Genomic DNA, 27,046 nt, shown 5'->3' with positions numbered 1-27,046 from the left:
GTTCTGAGGAGATGCAAACTCACCAATGCATATCATGAATACAGATGGGGGCATAATCATGAGCATTATACAAGCATATAGCTCTGTAGTGTGCACACTATAGGGATTGTAGTTAGTGTTAATGAGCACTGGGACCCCTGCAGTGCCATATATTCTCCTCACTGTGTTTACTTCTAGTAGCTACCTGCGGTTTCCTATAGACCAGCTTCTTCTGTACAACATCTGTACTCTCCCTCATTCATCAGTGCTTTGTTAATAGTGTATATTGTAAAGTCACTTTAATAAAGTTGATCTTCTCCATTTTATCTGAAGGTTTCAGAATGTGAATATCAGACTTTTAATATCTCACTTAACATTTATGTGAATTTAACAACAATGGAACAACCAAATATAGAACTTTTTCTGACTTAAAGAGATAGTTTGAGTGTTTTAGTGGGGTTGTATGAGGTACTTATCCATAGTACGTGTATTACCTACAGTAGATGACAGTCCGCTTGCCCCCAGCTTGGAGAAGCAGACAGGAGTTATGTATGTAAAACATATTTTAGCCATCTAAAAGAAAAGTCTCACCTAAAAAAAAAAAAAAAAAAAAATCAATATCAGTTTAAGTGTACGCTATATTTAGAATATTTTCACCACTTCAACGGGGAACTGAAGCTGTTATATCCATCTATGCTCTTGCCAAAGCCACCAGACTCCATTGAAAAAACCTGTAATTTTACCTTTCAGAACATGGGAATTGCTGGTCTACCGCTGGTCTACCGCTACCGCTGCCTCCATCAGTTAGTTTGTTTGTGAAATTGTGTGACTTTGGTGAATCTGAACTAACCACAGTCACACAATAATGCAAACAAGCTAACGTATCGAGGCAGCGGTAGACACGCAACCCCCTGTGTTCTACAAGGTCAAATTAAATTAATTTTTTTCTCCCAATGGAGTCTGGTTGCTGTGATGAGAGCATAGATAACAGCTTCAGTTCCCCATCGTCAACAGACTGTATAGCTGTTTCACGGCAAGGTAAACTAGTGAAAATATTCTTTTTATAGCGTACACTTGAACTAATCTTGCTTTTTTTTTTAGGTCAGCCTTTCTTTTAGGTGGTTAAAATACGTTTTGCTTCCAGCCCCGTCCACAGCAGTACATGGCTTTGGTTCCATGTGGTAACTCATACTGTTGGTTATACACTGACTATGGATAAGTACCTCATACAACCCCACTTCAAAACACCCGGACTATCCCTTTAAGTTAGCCAATGAAAGCTTTTCATAACTGGACGGTTGTTGTTAGATCCAACTGTGGTTAGTAAAGCAGATATGATGAAGAAATAAAACTGTTTTTCATGTTTTATCACTAACAATAATCTGTATTAGTTGACCTTTAGTAACTGCATTGCAGAGATAATATTTTAAAATAACTAAATTTTTTGATCTAAAACTGTTTCAGACATATAGGAGCCCGTAGATACCATGCTGTCCCCTGTTTCTGTCTATTTTATATTCTAGCTATTATGTCAGATGTTGCTTCAGTATTTAGTCAGTCAGTGATCAGTCAGGAGGAGGGACCCTGCCGTCACCCAGGCGTGACAGTTAACAAGCAGACGAGGGACTGATGGGATGGAGGAGGAGTGGGAGGGGAATGTTAAATGGGTCCGATAGGTGCATATAAGGAGGGTTTGAGTGTTTGGGAAACGGCTGGGAGGCAGGTGGGGTCTGTCATAATGAAGACGGGGGTTGGGTGGCAGTTTAGAGATAGTGCTGCGGGTGTAGAGTGATAAGAAAGTCCTGTTTCTGAGTTAAGGAGGGGCAGCAAGCTTGAGAATCAATGTTCTACTCCTCTTAATGGGCTTCACTCACCACAGATTGGACTGTGTGTGAGTCTGTTTCGTTCGTGTGTGTGTGCATCCGTGCATGTGTCTGCGTCTGTCTTCCTGAATGCCACAAGGCATCCACCCAGCTACTTTACTGCATGCTTGCTTCCAGGCATGGCACTAATCCAGAACTAAAGGCAGCTCCAATCAACCGTTTCAAGCTTTTAACACTTAACGCTTATTGATCCATCAGAGATTTCCCCTGCCCTTTGCTTCAGTTCAATCAACATTTCACAGCCTGTGTTTTAGTGAGTAAAAAAAAACATACAAATTCTAGTCTCTGCATAATAAACAAGGTGGTTTCCTTTCAGGGCCTGAAATACTGGTTTTCCAATAAAATACTTTCAGCTGCAGTTTTATACCAATTAACTTTTAATGTTGTGTGAGTGTGTGGTTAGGCGTGTGTGTAGTAGAGGATACACACAAAAATGTGCATCAACACAACTCAGCTGAGGCCATACTGTATGTATATACATCTTTGCCATTGGCCCACAACTGCAGAGAGATGGATCATGTCTGTACCACGCAGCTCTGGCCCCACTAGTCATCCCTCCTTCTTTCCTCAAACCCTTCTCCCTCTATCTGAACTGCTCCCCCCCACCTTACACCTCCCATCTGATCTGACCCCTGTGTCTGGGTTATGCCCCTCAGCCTGAAACACAAACTTCAGCTTCGCCCGAGAGTCGGTGCAACATCAAAGCCGAGCCCCCCTTTAACACTGAAACTAGATAGCGCTTCTGGCTAGCCTACTGACCCGACACGCTAAGGCTACACACTGAGAACAGCGGGATGTAGACACACACGCAGACATGCATACACAAACTCTCCCACACATGTTCACACACGTATATAAATGTTAGCTCTGATTCATGGCGCCGTTCTCTCCACCACCTGGCTGGTCATAAAATGACAGTCAGCTCAAATTGTGGTCAGGTGGGTTTGAACTCCTAACCTGTCCAACATGAAACAACACAAAGGGGTTTCTCCCCAGGAGGCAACATCACACATGCTACACGGGCCCCATATGTCCAGTCAGTGTGTCCTTTATCCTGAAGCCACTGTAATTGAGTTCACGTTATGGGAAACTTCAATGAGCTCTTAAAGCAGACCCCATCATGCGGTGCAGAGGGTCAAGGTTAACCACTGATCTAGAGTCAGATTACTCTCATTAAGACTCTATGAGGGGGGATGGAACCATATCTGATGTATCTGTGGTTAGACGCAAGCTCCACTGACTACTTCTTATCACAGTAACACATCTATCCATTAGTGCTCCCTTCCATCCACTGAAGGAGGCAGAAGGGTTGGAGTGGTCTGTTCAGCAGAGTACTTGGAAGTGCTTGTTTTGGGCGGAGAGACTAGTGGTTTATTCTACCAGTAAATAGATTGGTTAATAACTTTCAGCACTAATAAAAGGTATTTTTCTGTGTGAATGTAAAACTAAGTAGACACACAGACACTGGTGTTTTCCCTCCCACACTTTATGCAGTCTAATACTCCAAAACAACATCATCGGTAACAACTGTAATTAATCACCGGGTTTAAAGGATGATAAGAAAAAGGGCGTCTCTCGTAGTCTGGAGAATTCTGGCTCTCACCGGGCTCCCTATAATGTTTGATGATGTGGCCCACACAGATTTGGTGGTTTTCGGTTTCCACCGAAGATTTTATGAAGCTTTCAATAGAGGGTGAGCCAGAGAGATCGAGGGGCCCATTGTAGGAGAGCAATCTGTATCATTACCAGGCGCTCACATTGTAATCACTACCAGGTTTGCACCGCTCTACTCCACCACCTGAGTCTTGACACTAGTCACACAGAGAAGCGTGTAGGCAAACCGGTAGATGTCTCGAAAGAAAAACAGAAAGTTGCAGATGTTCCAAAGTATACAGTATCACAGAATGCTAAATCATTTCATCCTGCACACATAAACCAGGCTGATATACACCCAACATAAAAAAACATCTGACGACTTGGAAGAAACAGCCAGGACGGGGAAAAGAGGGGTGTATATGTGCTGTTCTGCTCTCTTTGAAGCCAACGAGGAGCCCACCTTTGCTCACTCACGCTGTGTCTGTTCATTATTAAATGTATAGGAGCCAGCTGGCTCTGAGTGCATACACACGTGTGTGTTTAGATAAGAGATTTGAATGATTTCATCACGAAAACTTCACGGAAGTACGATGATCTCACAGATGTCATGCCCTCATCATAACCCGACAATCATAAACACCTGAATTTCTAGAGGTTAAACCGTTAATTGGGGAAAGACATTCAACCAACCTACCACAGCAAACTGAACACACACTTTGGTGGAAGCTGCATCCCATTTGTTAGCTTGAGCGCTACCTTTAGACAGGCCCCCATACATATGTTTAAAAGTGTAATTAACCGTTACACATAGAAAAGCACTTTCCACTGACATCTTTAACATACTCTGGAACACACACGTGTCCGAGTGTTGTTTTCTGTGAGACCAGGGCACAGATGTGTGGGCAGGCTGGAAGTACTTTTCACACTCACACACACACACACACACACACACACACACAATTGTAACTAATAATCTTACTTTAACTGACAGCACATAATCTCTCATATTCATTTGAACTGCTGGTGAGTATCACTATTACTGGTGATGACACTTTGACGCAGCCAAAGTTTTTATCAGTTAATTTCGGAAGAATAGAAACATGACTCATTTCAGTGTTACCCCTTGCTTTCTGTGGAAATCCAACAACAACGGAATAGAAACCAAGAATCAGCCAAGACAAATGTTCAATGTTATTTGATAATTATTAATATTATCAGGTATACTTCTTAAAACAAAAACATTGGAATAAAATATAAATGTGATGTGCTACCTAGCATTCAGGCTGTCCAAATATTTCAACCACTTGTCTCAGGACTGAAAAAGGACACAAATTACCATAATTGTTCTACAAAGGCAACCCAAGGAGGATCTGAGGAGACCTTAACAGAATTACAGGCCATTAGCACCTCTTGAAAATCCCTTAAATCACCAGTCTTCGGCCTACTTTACACTCTAAAGGTGCAATGAACCCTTCTATCAGACTAACATTAACACCTGGAGTCTCTTTCTCACCTGTAATTTACTAACACTTCAATGACCAGAGGGCAATGGAATTAGGAACAGCCAAGAAAGAAAGGCGGTCTGTGAAAAAGCTGTTCACTTGATTAGAACCTGTTTGTTAAATTCTGAGGGTGGATGTTCGTGTATTTGCAATGTAGAGTGGTGGTCTAATTCTCTGTCTAATTACAGATGTAATCAGGAAAACAAAGCATAAAATGCATGAAAGTAGAAGCAAGAATACTATGGATCAAATTTTCTGAGGGTGGATCCAAAAGCAAAATGGAAAAAAAGAGCACTGCCTAAGATTAGATCGGTTATTTCACTGCCTGTGATACACTTTGGAGAGAGCATCTAAAACGCTCTTGTCCGGCCATGCATGACACCCACCTCTCCTTGCTGAGTGCCATGCGTGGGGGATCTAAGTTGGGATTCTCCATGGACTCCATTTGTGGGCAGCGCAGGAAGTAGTAAAGGGTGTGGAGGGCGTCCGGCGACCAGGACACGGGCTGCTGGGGACGGGTGTGGCGGGCCGGGCTCAGTCCGGGGCGCACTGAGCTCAGGCGCTGCATGTGGTGCATTGCACGTGACACCAAGTCACCTGGAACAAAGGAAATAAGAGAAAGATCGAGTTAGGTGGTTTAGTAGATATTTGTTCTGAGCTTGTTCATTTCATTTACTCAGTTCTTTAATACAGTATCAAACAACACTTGTATGTGTGCCAAGTGGCACATTAAAAAACTCAAACTATAATAAGAGTTCTCAGTATAAACCCTGTGGGCTCCTAATCCAACTGGATTTCCCCTTTTCCGAAACCACTTACATTCAACCCTCCTTTACTCTCATTACTCTCGCTCCACGTCTCTAGTGGTATTTGCCATTAGCAGCGTCATTATCAGTAAGCACAGCCAGACGGCCAGTCTAAACAGCCATTCCTCTTTAATCATTGAAGGAGTTAATGGGCTAACAGACAGTTGATCACAGGCTCTAATGAACCGTTCAACTGTTTCTGTATTGACGTTTCAATCAGCCTGGAAAGGTGGGTGTCAGTCGCATGATAAAAGCGAGGTTAAGATCTGTGCTGCGGTCTTGTAACAAAAAATCATAAAGATAAAGACTTGAGAAGTATGCAGCTTATCGGAGGATTCATCCACCCCCACAGTGAGCTAAGTGGACAACCACGTGCACTTGGATGAAGGCCAATTCAGATTACTGGATGTACCGAGTAATATATGAAACTTTAAACATTAAGTCAACATAAAAAACCCACAAAAAACAGGGAGTAGGGCTGGAAGGAGTAGAGCTTGTAGATAACATCCTAGGAGCATAGCGGAGTGACAAAATATCAGTTGACATGGGGAGGGGGGTGACGAGGAGGGGCAAAGAGAGGCAGCGTGAGGGAGCGAGGCCAGGTTGAACTTGGGATCATGTAACGCTCATTTAGCATAATTACCCCCTGGGTTAATTTCTAACCAGATTACCGTGAGTGGGAGACTGCCCGGGGGCCAAGGCTGGGGAGTCGAGCAGTGCGAGTGTGTATGTGTGTGTCTACATTAAGGGGGATTGGTACTTCGAGGGGGGTAAGATCGGGGTAGCCCTCCCAAAACAGACCCCACTTCAAGCTGAAGGGCCTCCTTTGTGTTAACCACCACCAGAAGTCCCTCCAGGAGGTCTCCTAGGAATTATTGCCCAAGATGGAGAGCCTCTCCCTGGCTTTCCAGCCCATATTGCGCCCCGAGGCTAAACTAAGCTCCAGGGGTCAGAAGGATATGAAATACTCCCATTCTTAGATTACAGTTTATATTGGAGTCTTTGTGGGAGCACTGGAAGTCAATAAACTGTGACATGCCTGCTTTTTGAATACATACTGACTAAATGTGCCTCTTAGGTCAAAGGTGCAAGATAATAAAATGTTTAAATTATGACGACTATAGTGTCAGTCAATTCACTACAAACATGTTTACACAAGTATTTATCTGGACTTTGTGTAACCCCAGATTGTTAATTGACTTTACAGGCTTTAGCACAAAGCTCATTTAATTTGTGCTCTGATCTTTAATATATCCCTTATTAACTCGATGGTCAAATTCTCATAGTTTCCCATAGCTGGTGAAGACCACCACAGAGCTGAAAATGAAACATTTAAATGTGTATGAACACAACTTTCAGAGCCAGTCTGTTGCTTTCACTACATTTTCCAACAATTTTGGGCATTTATCTGAAATGTCCAGTACCCTGCCATCCATTATCCATCATGTTTATGTATGCTGTGTGTTCCCGTGTCTGGCCAAGTCTAGTCTAGAGATCCAGCAGGATGGAGTAGCTAAGCACAGATGCTCCTGTGTCTGCCTGGTCTCTTGGGCTCAGATCAGAGTGCCAAACCCTCTGTGTTTTTGTTGTGTGTATGCGTATCGACGAACACATGCCTGTGTGTGTAGGCGCGAATGAGTCTGAAGGATGCCAGCCCTGCCCAGAACAGCCCAGCTTCACACCACCAGAGAGATGTGGCACAAAGAGACCACTGAGTGAGGGAAAGAGTGTGTCTGTGTTTGAGAGCGAGTGTACACTTTCTTAATGCCTCACTAACGACGGCGGTGTATGAACGTGGCCTTGTGCTGGAGGAACAAATGGCAGAGTGTTAGCTCATTTGGAGAAGGAAACTTATCCTCGCTTTCACCAACACCAATCTCAATCCCTCCTCCTCTCTCCTTGCACTGACAACCCCAGTCTTCACCTCTCTACCTTTCCATCATTTCCCCTGACCCCCCTAGCCTGCACACAACCCTGCTTTAGCAAATATGCACTCCATCCATAAACTTAATCTGCTACCTTCCCCACCTCTGTCCCTCCACTCTCCTTCTACTCCTGTCTTTTTCTCACTTTTTAATGACCTGATTCCAGCTCTCCATCATCTGCCAGCTCCAGCAGAGCCTCCAGTTTAAACAAACCATATGTACAGTAGAGTACAGTATGACTGTGTGTGTGTGTGTGTGTGTGTGTGTGTGTGTGTGTGTGTGTGTGTGTGTCTGCATGCCACTCTGTTTACCAACTATGTGTATGAAACATCTAGAACTGGACATTTTTAAAGAAATACATCCAATCATTCATTATGGTTGGAGAAAAAAAAAATCCTCGGGAGGTCCCGTCACCTCTCAACAGATTTACACTTTTCCTGACTAGATCCTTGTGTAAAGAGACATTTTAATATAACACCCATCACAACCTGACTCAATTTATATATGGGAACTGAAAATTTAACTTTGGAACAAAAATGTGATTGAAGCTTCTGTAAAATACCACAATAATAAGCCAGCCAGTGTCAGAAATAATGGAGAGCAAAGGGCAAAATTGCCCCCAAATTCAAGATATTTGCCCCATAAAACACAATCAAAAGGTGATTGTGTATGTAAATTCCTCCAAATTGCATTTCAATTTTCTTACTATATCATGCTTAATTACACAGCTGCGTTGAATACTCGATTATCATTGGTCAATCACGGCATTCTGCGGTCTGTAATTTCTGTATAACAGACTGTTTCTATGTATAGCAGACCGTTGCTATGGGCGCAGTTCAGATATCGGACTCTGGCGGACCCTTTTGTGTCTAAATATTGATTTCTTCAGTAAGTAGCCGTGTAATAAGCGGGATAATGTACAGCTAGCGGGAGATATGAAATTACCTATATCAGGATAGAAGATTTTGGCCATATCGCCCAGCCCTACATGTAACTATCCAGAGGAGGTGAGAATGGGGGCCAGCCTTCTTTTTCCTCTGATAAAACAGAGGAAGTCCAGGCTACAAAAAAGTTACATAGAGCAAAGTCTTTTCCCATGTTGACTAACTTGATTGGGGGGAAAAAAAAAAAAAAAAAAAAAAAGCAGGGACAGACAAAATACAATCAGAGAGGCATTATCACTTTACTCTCCAGAGCTCCATGTGTAGATAAACTGTTCCATTGCTTATTTTTAGAAGGGTACGCATTAGATAACTTTCACAATAAGGCACATGCTGGGGCTTATCACAGACAGAAAGTGATTTTAAAAAACGTCACTCTATTATCTCTGCTTGGCACTTGGCTGTCTGAAATAACAGCTTTTTTGGCAGAAGAAAGGTTTCCAGTCTTCCAGAGCCAGTTAACAGTTTGGGAATAACAAGGTGTGTTTAGAAAGTGTTCAGAATATGGTCAAGTCTTTAAAAACTATGACAATCATTTCTGGGAGTGTTTACTTGTCTGTAATAACAAGAATGTTTGATAGTTTCACTATTGTTCCTTTTATGATTGTTAAAAGAGCTCAGAGGAATTTAATAGATTAAACACGTAATGTGCGAAAAATCTGCTAATTTTAAGTAGATCCAGGACCACACACGCTATTCTGATCTACGTGTACTCACTGAGTTCAGAAATGCTGCCCACACAGGTAGCCAGTAGTGACTGTTCCAGCGTCCTCAGCTCCAGCTGGGCATAGGCATCCTCCCTGCTGTCCACTGACGTCTGCTGGTTCTCTGTGTAGGGACTGAAATGGGCCGGGAGAGACAAAACACCTACGGAGACAGAAACAGAAAGAATGGCATTTATGATTTTGTTTGTGAGCGGTGCAAACAAGAGTCCATAACTTCAGCAACAATCCATCCACATCCATCCACACTGCTTCTGCAGAAGTCCCAAAACAGTTGCTGGTGTTGTTTACATAGTGTATTTGTAATCCTGGTAACATGTAACCCACACCGCTGAGGGCAAATAAACACACAAGGGAACGTGAGCCTTGCCCTCAACACATTCAGGAAAATAAACAGTGACATCAGCCTAATACAAACAAAACAAATGCACACTGCATCAGAAGCAAGCCGAGGCCTCACAGTGAGGAAATACCAAGACAGACTAAGATCAAGTTAAGAATTCAATGTTACTGCAGATATTTATTTCCCTTTAAATCATGAACATCATACAACACATGATGTTCATGCTTGATGCATATTCGTCATATCTGCAGATATTCTGCATTAGTCTGAAAAAGCTGACATGACTACAGTATATGGGAACACTCAGTAAGATGAAGGTTTGGTATGGGTTCATATTTAAGAACACTCAGTAAGATGAAGGTTTGGTATGGGTTCATATTTAAGAACACTCAGTAAGATGAAGGTTTGTTATGGGTTCATATTTCATCAATCAACAGAGTGCTAAAAGGGTCAAAGACCATGAGAAGCCCCAGACCCCAACAACCCCTACTCTGACCTTTATTACACTAACACACACTAACACATAGATGAAGAAACAAACAAATGTGGTTACGAAAGAAGGAGGATTTGCAATTTGTCCCATCTTTTTGACTCTTATAGAAAACAGCACTATGGTGTAAGAAAATATTAATACACATATCGCGATATTGTGTTTTGCAATACTGTATAGATTCTCCAAAACGCTGTATCGATTTTTAATAACATCTTAAAAGGTACTACAGCACCCCATATGATGGTGTGTCTTTATACTAGTATACTGACAGTTTTCCTAAAATTAGATTTGAAATAAATCACAATATATATCGCCTTGCTTACAGTATTGCGATATATCGCAATATATCGAAACGTAACCCCTGTATCATGGTACGTATCGTATCGCCAGATACTTGCCAATAGACAGCCCTAACACGTACAGTAAAAAGTTTTAAGGAAGAAATTTACATCGCATCCCTTTTAAGTACAGATTCTATCAAAAAGACAAGGAAAAATTAGCCGATCAACCTTTTTGTTAAAACCTGAATATGCTGTAAGACTAAACAACTTTGACAATAAGCAAACACTGTTAAAATAAGTCAGTTTAAAGTGTAAGGAGCGTAAGCTAACTAGGGGGAATGACTGTTTTTACTAAACTAAACTAAAATAGTACGATTTTGATATTTAGAAGGAAATCACTGATTAAATTTTTTTGCAGGTCACTCCATTTACTATCATGGTGGAGTAACTACAGTCAATCTAAGACACGTGTGGTATTTCCTCTTTGAATGGACTCTCTGGAGACCCAGTCAGCCAGACAAACTGGATGCATGATGTTAAGGAGAACATATGGAAATCTGCCAAAGCAGTATCACTTACCTCCCTTAAAAAAATCTGAAAACTTATTATGATATATTATGATATATAGTGGTTAAAGAGCAGGTATTTCATTCTACATGACAGCTGGTTGTCAGACTAATTGCCCGTGAGGAGATAACATCAATCTTACATAACCTGAAGATATAACCCTGCTCCTTTTCACAGCTAAATCCCCCTTCAGATTGTTGTTTCCAGTTCAAATGGATAGAAATAGTGACAAGTGAAGGAGAGAACATAGACTGCTGTTTTCTGCTGGCTGTTAGCTCCCACATCCTCATTAGCTTTGTCTGGTGCAACATGTGGTGGTGTAAGAACCACAGCGTGCACTTAGTCAATCTGGGTGAAAAACGGTAAGCTGCCCAAAAGTTAACCTTTATTTTGGCTTCAGTAGCAGAAGAGAGCTCTCTGCCAAGCCAGAGGAAATGAGTGGGTGATGGCTGGGGATAGAAAAAGAGAAATGGAAAAGAGGAAAGAGGATCGGGGCAGGTTTGTGATTTATTTACAAAGCCCGAGGAAAAGAGCCTCCCCATCTCAAACTCTCCCAAAAGGGAAACGATGGGCTGCTATCCCTAAAATGACATTCCCATGTGCTTCCGGCAAGCAGTGTCCTCTATTGGAGTCTAAGAGGGATCTTGAGAATAAAAAACGCTGATGTGTAAAAAAAAGAAATCCCATCATCTTACTCTGAAGTCTCTTCTTCTCAGCACCCCATGACACAAGAGGATATTGCACTTAAAAAAAAACTGAGCAGACTGAATCCAGGCAAAGGACAGAATATTTTAAAACCTGTGGTTCACCAATAAAACAGAATATACTTTTCTTGCCTATAGACATGTTTCTGCACTGAAAATTGTGTGACATATGGCAAAATGTGTTTGCAGTAAACATGTACTGTGTCCAAAGCTGGAAAAACTTTCCAGAAGGTATGCATCAAAGGTATGCCCAGACTACCTTTAAATTCAAGTCAATTTCTGTTCTATATTTGGCATCTACTTTTTGATTTCGTCACTCAACTGCAAGTATACACACAAAGCTCAGTATCAGAGGTGATATTTGAGAGTGGCAATTATAACTTATTCAGATCTCCCACAACAAGGGTGGAGGTGAAGCTTATGAAATGTGATATATACCAGATATTGTGTTGAAAAATGTGTGCTGGATATACTGTATGTTGCAGTGAGTGGTTTGTGTTTTATGAGAGAGTGTGGCAACACGCCCTGAGTTGTCTTGTCTGAACTGGCGAGCAGGATTTGTTCATTTTATATTGCAGGTTTTATGTCCCAGAGATCTGTCTGTCTAATAGTTCACCGTGCTGCACAGCACAAACATAGTGCTTTGTCATGCACACAGCAGTATCCATCACAGTAGTGTCACGATACCAAAGGAAAAACTTGACACAACATTGAGGTCATCAAATTTTAAATTTTAATTAAAAAATAAATAGTCTGTGTCAAGTCTCTGTCAGAGAGAAGAGAGAGCAGAAAGTGCAGCTGTAAACATCATCCAGTCTGTCTATCAGCTGTATATCAGCTGCTCTATACAGACAGTGAGAGGGAAATATCATTGCAGAGAGTTGGAGGTACAGGGCACATGATATGTTGACTTCCTAAAAACAAAGCCTAGCAGAAAAGGAGAAAGTCACTTCAGTCCACCGTAGTGCTTCATAAATGAGAAACATACTGATAGAATTAAAGATATGTTCACTCCGACAGAGTTATGCTGCCAAAGGGAATCTAGTCAACTCCCCCACCCTCTCTCTCTCTCTCTCTCTCTCTCTCTCTCTCGTACTTTCTCTGCACCATCTGACTTGTATAATATGTGCTGACTCCCCGTTACAACACAATGAAAAGGGCTGCCTCTAGCAGAGTACCACTGCTACAAAGAACACGTGCGTCAGACAACCAAAACGTACACAAGCTTCAACGCATCCCTGTTCACTCACACAACCACAAACAAACCCGTACGCTCACGTCTGTGCCTATAAAGTATGTTTGCACTTCTTTGATGTGTCGCTTCAGGTATTTTGATAATTATGATGAAGGCGTACAGCTTGTAAATCATTCCTTAAAATGCCATTGAACACACATAAATGTGGGTGAGGCATCCGGAGCTCTAACATTTTTTTACAAGACCTTGTGTGGATCTCTTTTTTCCCCCATTAATCTCTGAAGACCTTGGACTATCTTTTTCACAGAAGTTTTTCATAGCGATGGCTGCATTCTCGAGAGTCCTCTCACATTATTGTGTTAACTTTCCCATGTTCTGCGTACTCTCCTAAACTGCCTCGCTGTGTACACACCACCATGTTTTATGACCACCATAACTACAGTGGTCTTCCATGACAGAGGAGTAGGTGTTACTGTATGTGACATGTAATGTGAATACCTCATTCACAAATGGCTCGATTCCAACTTATGTCAGAGAGACTCATTGCCTCCTGAGATGTAGGAGTCAGGGAGATTCTGTCTCATTAGTGTGGGTGAGGGTGTGTGGAAAAAATTAATGTGTCGGCAGGTGTGCGCAAGACTGTGAGTGAGAAAATGAACATAGCTATTCTGACTCCCTGACTGTAGTGTGTGTGATTCACCAAGAACGTCACATTGATGTTATTCCAGTCTTTAAACTCTATCCATTTGCATAAAATATATTAAATGATTCAAATAGAAACCTAATAATACCTGGAGGACTTATTAAACCGGTATAATGAACCAGTAAACACTTAAGAATGCCTTCAGCAGCTCTCCTCTTTTTGCTTCTTGTATTAAAATAAGCCAATTACAAACTATTAAAATTTCCAGCTCACACTTCAAATTCTTCTACAAAACCAAACATGTCAAACAGGCATTGATTTGATGCATTCTGATGTTTTGTGTACTTTTACAGAACCATCTTTAGCCTTTATTTAGCATGCCTAAAATAGAAATGTCTTGAACAAAAGCAACATCTTTAGAAATGTTAATATAATTCCAATCGATTCTGCCATATTCTTTCAAAGCTGTGGCAAATATTCGCGCACCACCACACTCTCAGCGGTTCCCACAGTCCCGCCCCGTTGCTTGCTTCACCGCTGAACCCCAGCCTGCGTCACTGGGCCTGATGTAGGTCCGCAAGCCAACCAGGGCCTATCCCCACCACCACCACTAATGTCACGAGCACCAGCAGCTCCGGCACTATATGCATTACTTTTCTCTGGCGCTGCAAGAGGCTGAGGATAGGACAAAGAGGAGGGGACGAGAGTAGAATCTGAGAGGAGGAGAGGGACTGAGGGTTGTTGAGCTTTGGTGGAAGACAAATGAGTCATGCAGAGGTGAAATATAACTGAGGAGAGACTAGAGGGGGAAGACAGGAATATCTGAGACTGTGAAAAGGGTGAGGCGGCAGAAGACAAGTGGCACAAGGGATTCATTCTTTTGCGGTCGTTATGGTTCCATCTCTGAGGTTGACCCTGCAAATGTCATGTGGGAATCACAGCTACAAATCACAGCTGAAACTCACCACAAAGCCTGTGGCAGTCCCCAGCCCATCCAAACTATCCCTCAAAACCATTACAGCTCCTCCTGGCTCAGTCAAGCTATCGCTCACAATAATGTTGGACATACGGCCGTAACAAGGTCAGAAAAATCCAACAACTACTTTTTAATATGCTGAAAGTTTTTGAAACTTTCCCCAGCCGGGTTGTCACTCTCAATTAGGCTTTAATGAGTCATATCACATCAATAATACTGCCGTCAAGTCAAATTACAATCTATTATCAGTAAATCATAACAACTTTCAACTCCGACCTGCTAATAAAATGTGCCAGAAAACACTGAGTTTGAACTAATGGAACTGAACACATCAATGCTTTGACTCTCATTCTTTGTTGCTGTTTCACGTTATCTCCCAATGTCACAATGTGTCCTACTTCACTGTAAAGTTTGTGTTTTTTTGCACACATGCTTGGTAGCAGCATTGGGTAGAAACTATGTAGGCTTTGGAGGACATTACTGCTTCTCAGGCCTACATTTTCAGCAAATATTTGGAAGATATTTGGGCTTCACCTTCAATAACAGGCCAGAAATAACAGCTCCAAATTCTCAAACCAAGGCAAAACCTCACACCATGAATCAAACTTGGCTTAAATTTCCAATTTTTAATGGAACCCTCTGTTCACTACGCCAAGCTTTCATGAGTAAATATTACAACCATTTTAATCAGCAACATTTTATTGCTCATTTCTCTTCACACTTTAGTCACTTCATGTTTGACATTATGAAAATGACTGAGTCCCACTTGACAAGGCTAGAGAAAACTGAACAATTGTGTGACTGTGATACATCATCAGTTAGGTCATACAACTACTAGCATGTAACAAAATAAACAGTTTTCTTTTCAAAGGGATCCAGAGACCTTGAAGGTTCTTTGTGTGTTGCCATATTCTGTCACACTATTTAGTTTTCATTTCTGTTTCCATCAGCTCAGCCCTGATAAAACTGCATTCTTGGACCATAATTGGTCTGTGTGTGCTGATTTGTTTTGTCTACCGTAGAGAGTGCGTGAAAGACAGAAGGACATGATCAGCTTTGCTCCTGCTGTATGCTCTCGGTAAGCTGAGAGAAAAACCCCAAGTCTCAGGAGACGGACGCACACACACACACACACACACACACACACACACACCAGTGAGCACCTGCCTTGTCTCCTTTAACAGCCTCTTCATTCATTACAGGGTGGATGGATCAGAGAGTCAGGGAAAGGGGGCTTCAAAGACACTTCCCCTGCCCAGAAAAGAGCTCTGATTCTGGGCCAGGAGGCTATACGCTGGTCCCTGTGTGGAGGCTGGAGGGTGGACAGTCACACAATAGTACAGTGTTTGACAGGGCTCTTATTGGGTGTGTATCACCCCCACAGTGTCCTGATCTCCTCTAACTGTCAGAGAGTGCGTCTTTCACATAACAAAAGACACACACATGCTTGTGCTTCATTTCATGTCAGTGGAATCCATAGGCCAGATGTGATCCTTCACTCACATGCCTCGCCTCTTGTTTTCCACACTAAAGGCCACCAAAACACCTGTTTTTCACACATCCAACCTCACCCAAACACACACACACCACATTCTTCTTGGTTTCTTAGAGATTGTGAGCCATACACAGGTCTCCTGTTAGAAGCACTGAGCGTGACTTCTGATAGAATAACAGTGAGATTGATGAATGAACTTTATTGTATGTCTCTCTGTAGAGCCAGAGGGATAAGCTTCATTCAGTTGCGCAGTTTCAGCACACAGGGTTAAAAATATTCATGTGTTTGCTTGCTGTGGCGGACCCTCATCATGTTCCTTATCTAAACAGAATCCAAGTGGGACAGAGGGGCATTTAGAAACTTCAAGTGGTCTATTAGTATTTGGGCTAAAAATAACCATTCATTTGACAAGTTAGCATATAAGCGTGTCTTTCAAAATACAAACTACCTCTGTGGATTTGGGGGCTGACAGAGAATCATTCATAAGCTGAAGCTGCTTACAGTACACGTTCGTGTGAGCGATTCAAGATTTTTCTGATTTAAAACGCATCACAAATACTGATCTTACTCACACAACCACACACACACACACACACACAGACGCCTGTTAGAGCCTGATACCAGACTATGATAGACAAATGAAGTGGGGTCTGGTTGATGTCCCCTGACACCTCTGGTGACCCCCGGCTGCAAGGGGGTCACAAGTCAGAGGTGGCGCTCAGCTGGGTCTAAAAGAGGAAGTAACCTTATCATCCGTGTGAAAGGGGCTTCCCTAAGCCACTGAGTGAGAACACCCACACACATCATTAATCACTGCAAGACACAAGCTAAAATGGAAAGATAGGAATGTTCCAATATTTGGCAGATGTGAAGGAATCACATGTAGGGTTAAAAAGGATTTCATGTGTCTGATCTGCCTGCTGTTCTCAGACTGCTGGTGTTATCCAGTATTAAGCTTTTGGCTTGTAAAGATGTTGTCTAGGAAGTAAAACCACAAGGAAGGTTAAAACTAAGATTTGAAAGTTTTAAAAAAAGATTTGAAAGTGTGAGATTTTGTTCCTGCCCACAGGCTTTAAGTGAGATTTTTGGATCTGTCCACTGTTAGAAGTCTTCCGGAAATCCCAGCGTGCAAAGCCACAAAGATTACATCTGAATCTCCACACTGGGTATGCCCGAATCTTCGAAAGAAGCATGCTGTGTTCAAAAACTCTGACATGAAAGATTTGTAATATTGCAAATATTACACTGCAAGTCTCAAGGCATATAAAACATCTTTATTGTCCACTCGTGGGGAAATTTGTCTTTGGATTCACAGACATTCATACACTTAAAAGCTTCCTTTTCCATGGATTAAAATACACAAGATAAAGAAAACTAAGTAAGTAATAGCATAAGTGGGCAGCTGGCAGATAGTAATAGTATTGAAGAGTAAGGTATCTAACTGGACCGAACTGACATTTGCAGGTAAGTTTTCATGCGTGTTTTAGGTGCAGCAGCTGAGCAGCTAATTAGCCGTCTAGCCCGCAAAATGACATTAGCAGCGATGCACCGGTATCGGTGCATCCCTAGTTTCTGTACAATATTTGTCATGGTTTTGTGTTGTTAATTGATTTCTAGTAATAAATATATACATACATTTGCAAAAAGAAAGCATATTTGTCCACTCCCATGTTGATAAGAGTATTAAATACTTGACAAATCTCCCTTTAAGATACATTTTGAACAGATAAAAAATGTGCGATTAATCGTGATTAATCATGGACAATCATGCAATTAAATATTTTAATCGATTGACAGCCCTAAAAAAAATGTAATATACAAATTTCTTTAAGGAGAAAATAGGACTAGTGATCTACAGAGAAGATATGTATGCTGTAACAAACAAAAGAAATGCAATTTAATTTCAGTTGGACTTTAAGTGGTTCTAACATTGCCCCAATGTAACTGTTGAGCTGTGGTCTGCAATAACGTACCTATCACCACCCCCGAACAAACACACAAACACACACACACACACACAGGCAAATTAGGAGTGGTAGGATTCAAGATGGCTTTGGTTTCCCACAGCCCTGAAAAATATCGCCATAACCCCTCTACACAACTAACCCTAATCCTAAACATGACTTCAGCGTCCTCCCCCCCTCCTTTACTCTCCCTCTTTCTCTCTCTAATCATGTTTTATATTTTACATTCCAGGCCAACTGTGGTGCCTGTGGCTATCTAGTCTCATTCGACATTCCCCCGTTTCCATATGTGACGCCACTTCACATAATGTGCAGCAAAGGGACAGTATATAGCTCCATTATTGGATGACTGAGTTTAATAGGTTTCACTGGCTTATTGTACAGTACTGGGGCTGGAAATACACTATACTGTATATATGGAGGTTGGTTTTGTTTTCCTTATGACAGAGGGCGACGGATATTACACACACCCTGCAATAACACATCCATATAAACATCTAACCTCAAACGCGCCCCCTCATCAAATCCACTTTTGCTTTTGAGATGATGTCACCATCCAGACGTGAAGTGTTTGACAAATAAAAACTCAGGAGGGTCAAATATAGTGGTCGCACTTTGGTTTAGAGAACAATTCTCATTAGTGGCACTTTAAAAAGTCACTATGCCCATAGTAAAGACGGGACCTTATTGGCAGGAACAGATCAAGAGCTGGCTGTTTTATTTGCCCATTTCAAAAAGAAACCGTTAACCTCCCTTTTAAGAACAAGCTGCCCTCTATTCAGCGCTCCGACAAATAACACTATGGGCAGCAGGCTGGGCAAAGAGGCACAAAGTGTGTATGTGAGTGTGTGTTTGCACTAATTGCTCCAATTCTGTCTGTGTGATCAGCTCATTTTGTCTCAGCTGGAGCCTCTAGAGAGTGAGAACAGAGAGCCAGTCAGTTTGGATGGCAGACAACATGCTCATTGAGGAAAGGCCTGAACCTGAACTCTAGATTCGTCGTCGCCGTCGTCAGCAACACACGCAAACACACATTAGCATCAGTAAATCACGGTACTCACGACTCAGTCGGAGGTTCATATTTGTTTCAGTAGAGGAAACTCCAGTTAAAGTTTCACTGTGGATCTCTCTCAGATGCCTAAAAACACATTCTGAGTGTGTGCTGTGATGGATGTTCGAAACCACTTAACCGCCAAATAAACATGAACTCTGGCCACTTGGTGTTAGCCAGATGCTAAGTCTTTCCATTATGATATTAAGTAATTTCAGCTTTGAACTTAAAATTAACAACAAAAACTGAGCAAGCGATAAACATATTTGTGCTCTGACCAGTCTGCAAGTAAAGGTTGGAAAGTGGACGGGGATTTCGTAAGCGCAAAACCAGTTTTGAACAAGTGTGTGAAAATGCAGAATAGTAAGGGTTACAGATGTTTTGAGCTGGCAGGATCAATTCACTAGAGCTTCATTTGCTCACAATTTTCATAGTTGCACTCTCAGTTTTGTCAGTTTGTACCCCTTGCATGCAAACTCCAGGTAAGAGTAGCCTAAAATGCATTGAATTTAACATGGGCGGGACACTGTTTTAGTAACATCATGCAACTTCCTAACGTCAGCTTTTTCATTTTTGTCTTAAAAAGACTTGACTTGCAGACTGATCACAGCTTGCTAAACTTTCACGCTACAACACCCTTAAAATTAAGATAAAGCCTGAAATAACCTCAGCATTAGACACTTCTGTGTCACACGCAGACGCATGAGGCACTGATTCATTATCACTTCAAACCAGCCTGAATAACATCCATAAAAGGCTCATTAGATTGAGCTTCTACCTCTTGTTCTAACTCTCTCCTCCTTAATTCTTCTCTTACACGCTAAATTGAGCATTCACACATTAGCCCAGATATTAATTAACACACTTTCAGAGTGCCATGCTGTGCCTTTCTCTGAGTGACGTCCACAGACAGTCACAGCAGGTACTTCACTTTCAAAAGCACCGAGGAGATAAATTAACGGCACCAAATCCTTCTCAACTTCTATGTTCAAATATAAACTTTTGTTGCTGCAGCGTGGTTCTCACAATCCAACGAGACGTTTTGATAGAGGGACTTAAGAGTTTGACGTTTCAAAGAACTGGATCCAAACTCCCCCTTGTAAATCTAAAGCAGCTTTCTGCTGATTAACATTCCATGTTGGGTTGGGTAGGGAGCAAAATCATGACGCAGAACGGGGTGAGTCAAATGGGGGGAAAAAACATGGGTGGGGGGGGGGATTACGATTAGGACTGGAGGTTCACTCACTCTTTCAATCACTCTTTTCCTTCTTTCTCCTCTCAAACTAAATCTTTGGTCTGAGTTTTACAGCAGAGTGGAAAAGAAGCTCAGGAAAGGAAAGGCAAACCACTTTCTGGGCAGCCACCGATTGTTGTTCATTCCCATAAACAAGTGTGTTGTACAGTATGTTAGTGTATGTCTCTGAGTGTGCTACAAGGTGCGGCTTATACTTGCGTCAGCTACAGACAGAAGTAGATTACTTCGTTATGAGTAGAACTGCAATGATTAATCGATTAGTTGTCAACTATTAAATTAATCGGCAATTATTTTGATAATCGAATAATCAGTTTGAGTAATTGTTTTTTAAAAAAAAGCTCAGATTTCAGCTTCTTAAATGTGAATATTTTGTTGTTCCTTTACTCTATGACAGTAAACTGAATATCTTTAAGTTGTGGACAAAAAAAGACATTTGAGGAAGTCACCTTGGGCTTTGGGAAACACTGATCAACATTTTTCACCATTTTATAGACCAACAACTAATCGATTAATCGTATATGCACTAAGTTACTTTCCATTAGTGGCTACAGATAGCTTAGTTTAAGTGAGTAAAACCTGCACAGTCAGCTCAATAAACAAGAGAGGCTACATTTACTTCTACAGACAGAAACCTATTTGTAGAGCATTGTTGCATTAACCTTCATACTACTATCACGCTCCAATAAATACTGCATTAAGAAAGAACAACCACCTACTCCATCCCATTATAACCTGCCATGGATCAGATTAACAGAAAGGATGAGTACGCATTATTTCATGGGCATCACAACTCAGCAGTGTTTAACAGCAGCGGGCAGCAAACAGAGCAGAGCTTTTGTTCAAAAGGCCCACAGCTCTTTTGTCTGCAGTAATGAGGTGGGCTGCTCCATTTACAGCTGCACGAGTCTACGGTTGTCCATGCTATTGTTGACAACAACTGTCCTCACTGTGAAAGACAGAAGAGAGGTGAGAGTTCGATGCTGGGAGGGGATGCATGCGTATCGGTCGTAACATCGGGTGGTTAGTGGCAGAGAACCTCATACAATTAGTCAGGAAATCAATGCCACTGTTGGGACATGTGTAAGAGCGACATACTGGCAATAAATCAATGGACCACCCAACCGACCAGACACACATGATGACATTCTGATAAATGTGCCCGGTGCAGACACACGCATATTAGCACAGAATTAAATAATAGTATGCCTCAGGCATTGAGGTGTTCCCAAAAGCACAAATCATACGGCCATGTGTCAGTCTTGCAGATGACAGCAGAGCCCAGATAGCAGCTCTAAGTATTCTGTGTGTGTTTGTGTGACCTGGGTGTGTTCGGGACCTGCAGGGCGTGTCCGGATGTCTACCTCTTTAGCAGGAGGCAGTAAACTACCTTTAACCAGAACAGTCAGCTCATTCAACTGGCTGTGTGACCCATCTGACACCCGAAGGGGTTTACAGCTCACCCCTGACCCTCACACACACCCCTCATATACACACACACTGAACACAGAGGGAGTGTCCACACCTAAAAAAAGGACCATCCTCTTATGCAGTTATGTCCCCTTTTGACCCACAAATCTTCACAACACTTAAACACTTAAATCACACAAAGTCACACACTCACATTCATGCCACCCTCCTCTATGTCCATGAGCTAACAAGTGCCCATGTGGTGGTCAGCACTGTGGGACACACTAAAAGTTAAACAAAGCCTCATTGTGTCAACGTCATCATTACACAAGTGGACACACACATACTTAGACACCTACAGTACAATAGTCCTGCTGGACCCGGGGGCCAGGATTTCCCCGATGCGTCACAAAATGGATATAAAAAGGGGTTGGAAATGATAACAAAAAGAACAGAAAAGCTGCACACAATTGTTTATTTTTCCAACTTTTCTCTATTTTTGTTTTCTTTTTTTACTAAATAGTTTTGCCTCCTCTCTTTTCCTTGTCCCAAAAATGCTTAAACTGAACAATCTGAGAAGAGTAAATCACTCTGCGGTTGAACTGCTCAAAACTCAAAAAGTCACAATTAGACATTGCCTCATTTTAACCCCTGCAGGATGCAACACAGACACGGGGAAGGATGTTCGACTGAGGGTACGGAAGCTATCTGTGTTGTCTTTCAGTGCTCAGGCTGATAAAATTATCGCTTTTCCTATGGAAAAGATGATTGTGCTTATGTGACCGTCTCTGACCTTGATTGCACACTTTGTGCAAGAGAGGGAGCTAACTAGCAACAGAATGAGTGAAAAAAAAAACACAATGGGTGACAAAGAAAGACACAAAAGAGAAGAAAAGTAAATCTTTTATCAGATTCAGTTCTGTCCTTCAGCTTGGGTGAAAAAAAATCAAGAGAAGCGTCATTGCATTACCCATCATCCTGAGTCATCACTACTGTAGTCTTGTCCTTCAAACACAAAGCAAACAGTGTTCCAATATAAACAACAACTCACATACCCATTGTGATGAGTGTTTGCTGCTTCTTCTCCACAAGGGGCACCTGCTCACACATTCCTCTGCCCGAGCATGGCAGCAACACAAATAAAGTTGTGGGAGGTGAGCGTATATATGTGTGTGCATATGTGCGAGGGGTGTCGTTTGTTGCCGTGTGTGTTCCCAGCTGTTGCCTGTGCAGGTGCTATACAGGCAAGCTTGACTCAGTGTGTGTCATTGAAATACTTTATAAGGTCATCTCGACAACTTCAGACAGGTTTAATCTCCGCAGTCTGTTTTAATGTGTCTGTCCGTGTACGTCTGGGCCTCTCAATGTGTGTATGCGTAAATATGTATACGTGTGTGTGTTTCTGTGTGTTATGCAGGTCATAAGAGGCTACTGATCCAGGGGTCTCTGTGGACCACCCACTGAAGCCCTCTCCTCTAAGCAGCAGATGGAAAAAGAAAGACAAGGATCGGCGACGAGGAGAGACATCACCTCAAGAGAGACCGTTGCCTTTTTCAATCTCCTCCATATTTTTTTCTGACTGTAAAGCCAGAGCACTTTAACAAACAGAGCACTTTAAGAAGTACAAGCAATGTCAAAGCCAAAGGCCATTTGCCTTTTAACTGCTTAGGAAGCTGGGCAATTCTCACGAGTGTGCATGAGTGTGAGTTAATGCATTTCTTCCTGAGTATCGCAGAAAGACCCGGTCAATTCACTTCAACTGACGTTCCCACAAACCTTCCCAAGCCACAATGGCTAAATAATAGCTGACAGACCCAGAAAGCTTCCTAACACACATAAACTCACACCCTGGCACACACACATATGAATTTTAGACTGGCCACATTGTATATTACCAACTACGCCCTTTACAGAAATTAATAAAACCTAGTTTGGCAGGAAACAATCGATAAATCATCAGGAACGACACACTCTTCTTGACTGTGTTACAATGTGAACAAAATCAGGGAGAAAGTTCCCAGATTGTTGTACTGTCGATCCACTCAGACTTGTAATATGTGCTGAGTGTCAGGGTCTAACCACCATGGGGATTGTTAGTAAATCATGACGAGTGAGAGGTGCTAGCCACATCCTGACCACACACACTAAAAACACACAAACCCCTCTGCCCTTCCCAGAGAGACCAGACTGCCCAGCAGAGACCCTTTAAAGGAGTGGCTCGGGTGTTTTAGAGGAATGTTTGTGTGTAACAAATTGGGGGAGAGGACTATTCTTGCAAATGCTCAAACAGCTCCTGTGCAAACAGCAGACTGAGTGACAAATCTGTTTTCATTCTCCTTTTCCCACTGTAGGGCCTGTCGTGGTGTGATGATGACGGCTGAGCATGTGTGCGGGCCCTGGTGATCTCCGTCGACTACCCCATCCTGCAATTGTTCCACATCTGACAGGGTTTCACTCGACAAAATCTCTCTTTTCTGCCCAATAATCCATCACCTTTTTTTATTCTTGTTCCAACTTTTAGTTCTTGTCCTTCCTGTCCCATTCCAAGATAAACAACAGCCCCTGCTTTGCCCGCTCGGGAAACCCCATGACCACAAATGGCTAGACAGACAGAAGGAGAGGCTCGTGGGATATTTCATTCAACTGCTTGCCAAAGTGTTCAGGGTTGGGGTTTGAACCATCCAAAGCCTTCACACACACACACACACACACACACATTGTTTCCCTACCCTGGGACAACTCCCATTCTCCAATTTCAGACAGTGAAGTCTCAGAAGGCCTTGCACAAACTGCAGGGTGATAATTAGCGATGTTTTACCTTTTGCCTCTTGAGAGAAACATGGGAAGAAAATAACACGCCTTAATGAAGATGGGAAGGAGCTGGGGAAAACTTGTGTTAAGGAGCAATTCTGCATGAAGACAGTAATGGTATTTCAAGAAGCAAATGGAAAAAAAGAAGAAGACCTCCTCCAGCCATCCTCCAAACAATTTGATACCCAGGGATTACTGTGCATATTTAAAATCGAGCTTCGGCCTCCTGGTGTGTGTGTGACTATAATGATGCCTTCCCCAGCCGTTGTTTCTGAGCTACAGGTTCCCAGGAGCCTGACTCCTACAGAAGCCCTGTGCGGGAAGTTTCTGGCTGACCCTCGGCCTGAGGAGAGCTGGCAGGACGCACAGAGAGATGGCCGCTGAGACGGGCGAAAGAAAAGAGGAAAAGCAAAATAAGGAAAGACAAAGTTTGGAGCATAGGAGACTGAGGGAAGGCCAGTTTTTCTCTGATTCGATTTTCAGACTGCGGTGACACGCAAGCCAGCTTGCAGACATGCATGCACTCACTCACTCATACGCGACAAAGATAGCCCAAACAGAGAGCCAGAGAGTGTTAGATGCAGAAATGCAAAAGCCAAGGCATGAATAGTACTTGACCTCATTGTGCAGGACAGCTAAATGCTGACCTCACCACTCTCTAGCTACCAACACGAGTCGGTCAGAGGGTAATTAAGGCCTTCAGAGCAGAAGTGCACTATAAAGCCAAGAACCACGAGGCAGGTTCATCTCCTGCTCTGTATTTTTTTTTCTCTGTGCTTGTCACTGTCCCTCAATCCCTCTCCGTCATGCTTTTTCTACTTTGCTCTGCTCTCCGTCTCTCTCAGCACTGAGCCAGGTAGATACATTAGACCCACTTTCTGCACCTACAAGAGGTCTTAATGTCCACATGTTCAACCATTTTAAAACACAATAATAACACGTCTCCCCCCTCTCTTCTGCTGGTAAAGTTGTTAACTTAACAGTGCAGTGTGCCACACCTTGTAAAAGTCCATAATGTTTCATGTAAAACTGTTTTGAAATCAGGGCCCGTTTCTTCTCTATCCATCAGCGGTTAGGAATTCATATGCAAATGCATGCATAGAAACATCTGTATTTTATTCAGTGTCTCACACACACACAAAATACAGTGTTATTGGTTTCCTCGTGCTCCCTTCTGCAGGAGAAGATGATGGCATTTCAAGACTCGTGTGCGGAACACAGGGAGCAACGAAAGAGACGAATAGTGGAACGAAGAATGAAGAGAAGGAGGGAGGCGGGGGAGGATGAGAGAGAGATGGAGCTCTTGGGAGGTTTCCACGGGGTCAAGACAAGAAGAAGGGCCTCCACTAAAGTTTGTCTCTCCCAGCACGGGGCTGGAGATGATAGCTATCCATCCAGACAGGATGAATGTCTCCGTTTTCCTTTCCTCTTTTCTCTCTCTAAGTCACACACAGCAGATATCACACAGGCATCCTAATGAGGTTAAGAAGCACTAGTTGTCACACCTGCATACATGGGAAAAGCCTACCACATGCTGATAGCATAAATTCCTTTCCATCTTTGTCTGTCTGTTTGCTGCTTATCAGTCTGTGTCTCTATCTCAAGTGATTTTTGATTTGAGAGTGTGTGTGTGCGAGTGCCGTTCTGTGTGTGTTATCTTTGTCTATTTAGACACCGGGATAGAGCCACAATGTTATCAGAAGCACAGAGACGAATCAAGGCATCTCCTCCCCGAGCTTTCACATGAGGGATTGCCTCTCTGTTAACTGTTCCATTGTTCTCCTGACATCAGATTATGTCTTTGGATCCTGTCTGCAGACCTCATGTCAAAACAAAGCCTTTCGGCGTAACGAAATAAAACAACTTTGTCGACATGTTTGTATGAAACCACCTCGATGAGAAAAAGCTGTTTTACAGTCCAGCTGGGGCTCAGCTGACCGGCTGGGTGGGTGTTGCAGTATTTATGACTCGCCGACCCTCAGGCTGACTCCCTCCCCTTTGGCCCACCTTAAACTCCTGACACATCTGCCCCCTTCAACTACATCATGCAGACACACACGCCCCTTCTTAGCACCTGACTGGACTGCTGAAAGGCTCCTTCTGTAGTGGACTTCACTGGGAGAGCCCCGCCAAAAGCCGCCTATTAACTAAAGACAAAGCGTAGAATTGTGGGGACGTTTGCTCCACGACTTCCTCCTTCTTGACCTCAGGCAGTGAGAATGCTTGGCTGGGTCTTACATTATATATTTAACTAATGTCAGGCTGCCTTTGAAAGTGCCCTTTACGGCCCCTTTTAACAGAAGCACCATAAGGCCAGACACATGTATGTACAGTGAGTGCACTGTATGGACTATTACTTAATGTGAAACACATGGATAATAATGAGAATGCTTGTTCAATAGAGCCGAAATTAGTCACACTTGCATCCACGGGCCACGCGGGTGGAACAAATGTCTAATCCTAACATGTTTAATAATCCCATTGGGCTTACATGGAGTTAAACAGAA

The 27,046-nt window shown here is 42.5% G+C and overlaps 1 protein-coding gene across 1 annotated transcript in view; it reads right to left on the bottom strand.

The window, feature by feature from the left end:
• abtb2b (ankyrin repeat and BTB (POZ) domain containing 2b) overlaps positions 1-27,046 on the bottom strand; it is a 48,953-nt gene that overhangs the window by 10,286 nt on the left and 11,621 nt on the right. The window contains exons 2-3 of the mRNA XM_074632236.1: positions 9,350-9,499; positions 5,347-5,557 (exon numbers count right to left, since the gene is read on the bottom strand). Coding sequence (XP_074488337.1) covers positions 5,347-5,557; positions 9,350-9,499 — 361 coding nt within the window. The remainder of the gene's footprint in view (positions 1-5,346; positions 5,558-9,349; positions 9,500-27,046) is intronic.

This window comes from Sebastes fasciatus, chromosome 4 (genome assembly GCF_043250625.1).
Source record: "Sebastes fasciatus isolate fSebFas1 chromosome 4, fSebFas1.pri, whole genome shotgun sequence".
NCBI classification, from domain to species: domain Eukaryota; kingdom Metazoa; phylum Chordata; class Actinopteri; order Perciformes; family Sebastidae; genus Sebastes; species Sebastes fasciatus.
Note: the sequence above shows the minus strand (reverse complement) of the source record. Positions and strands in the feature narration are given on the sequence as shown.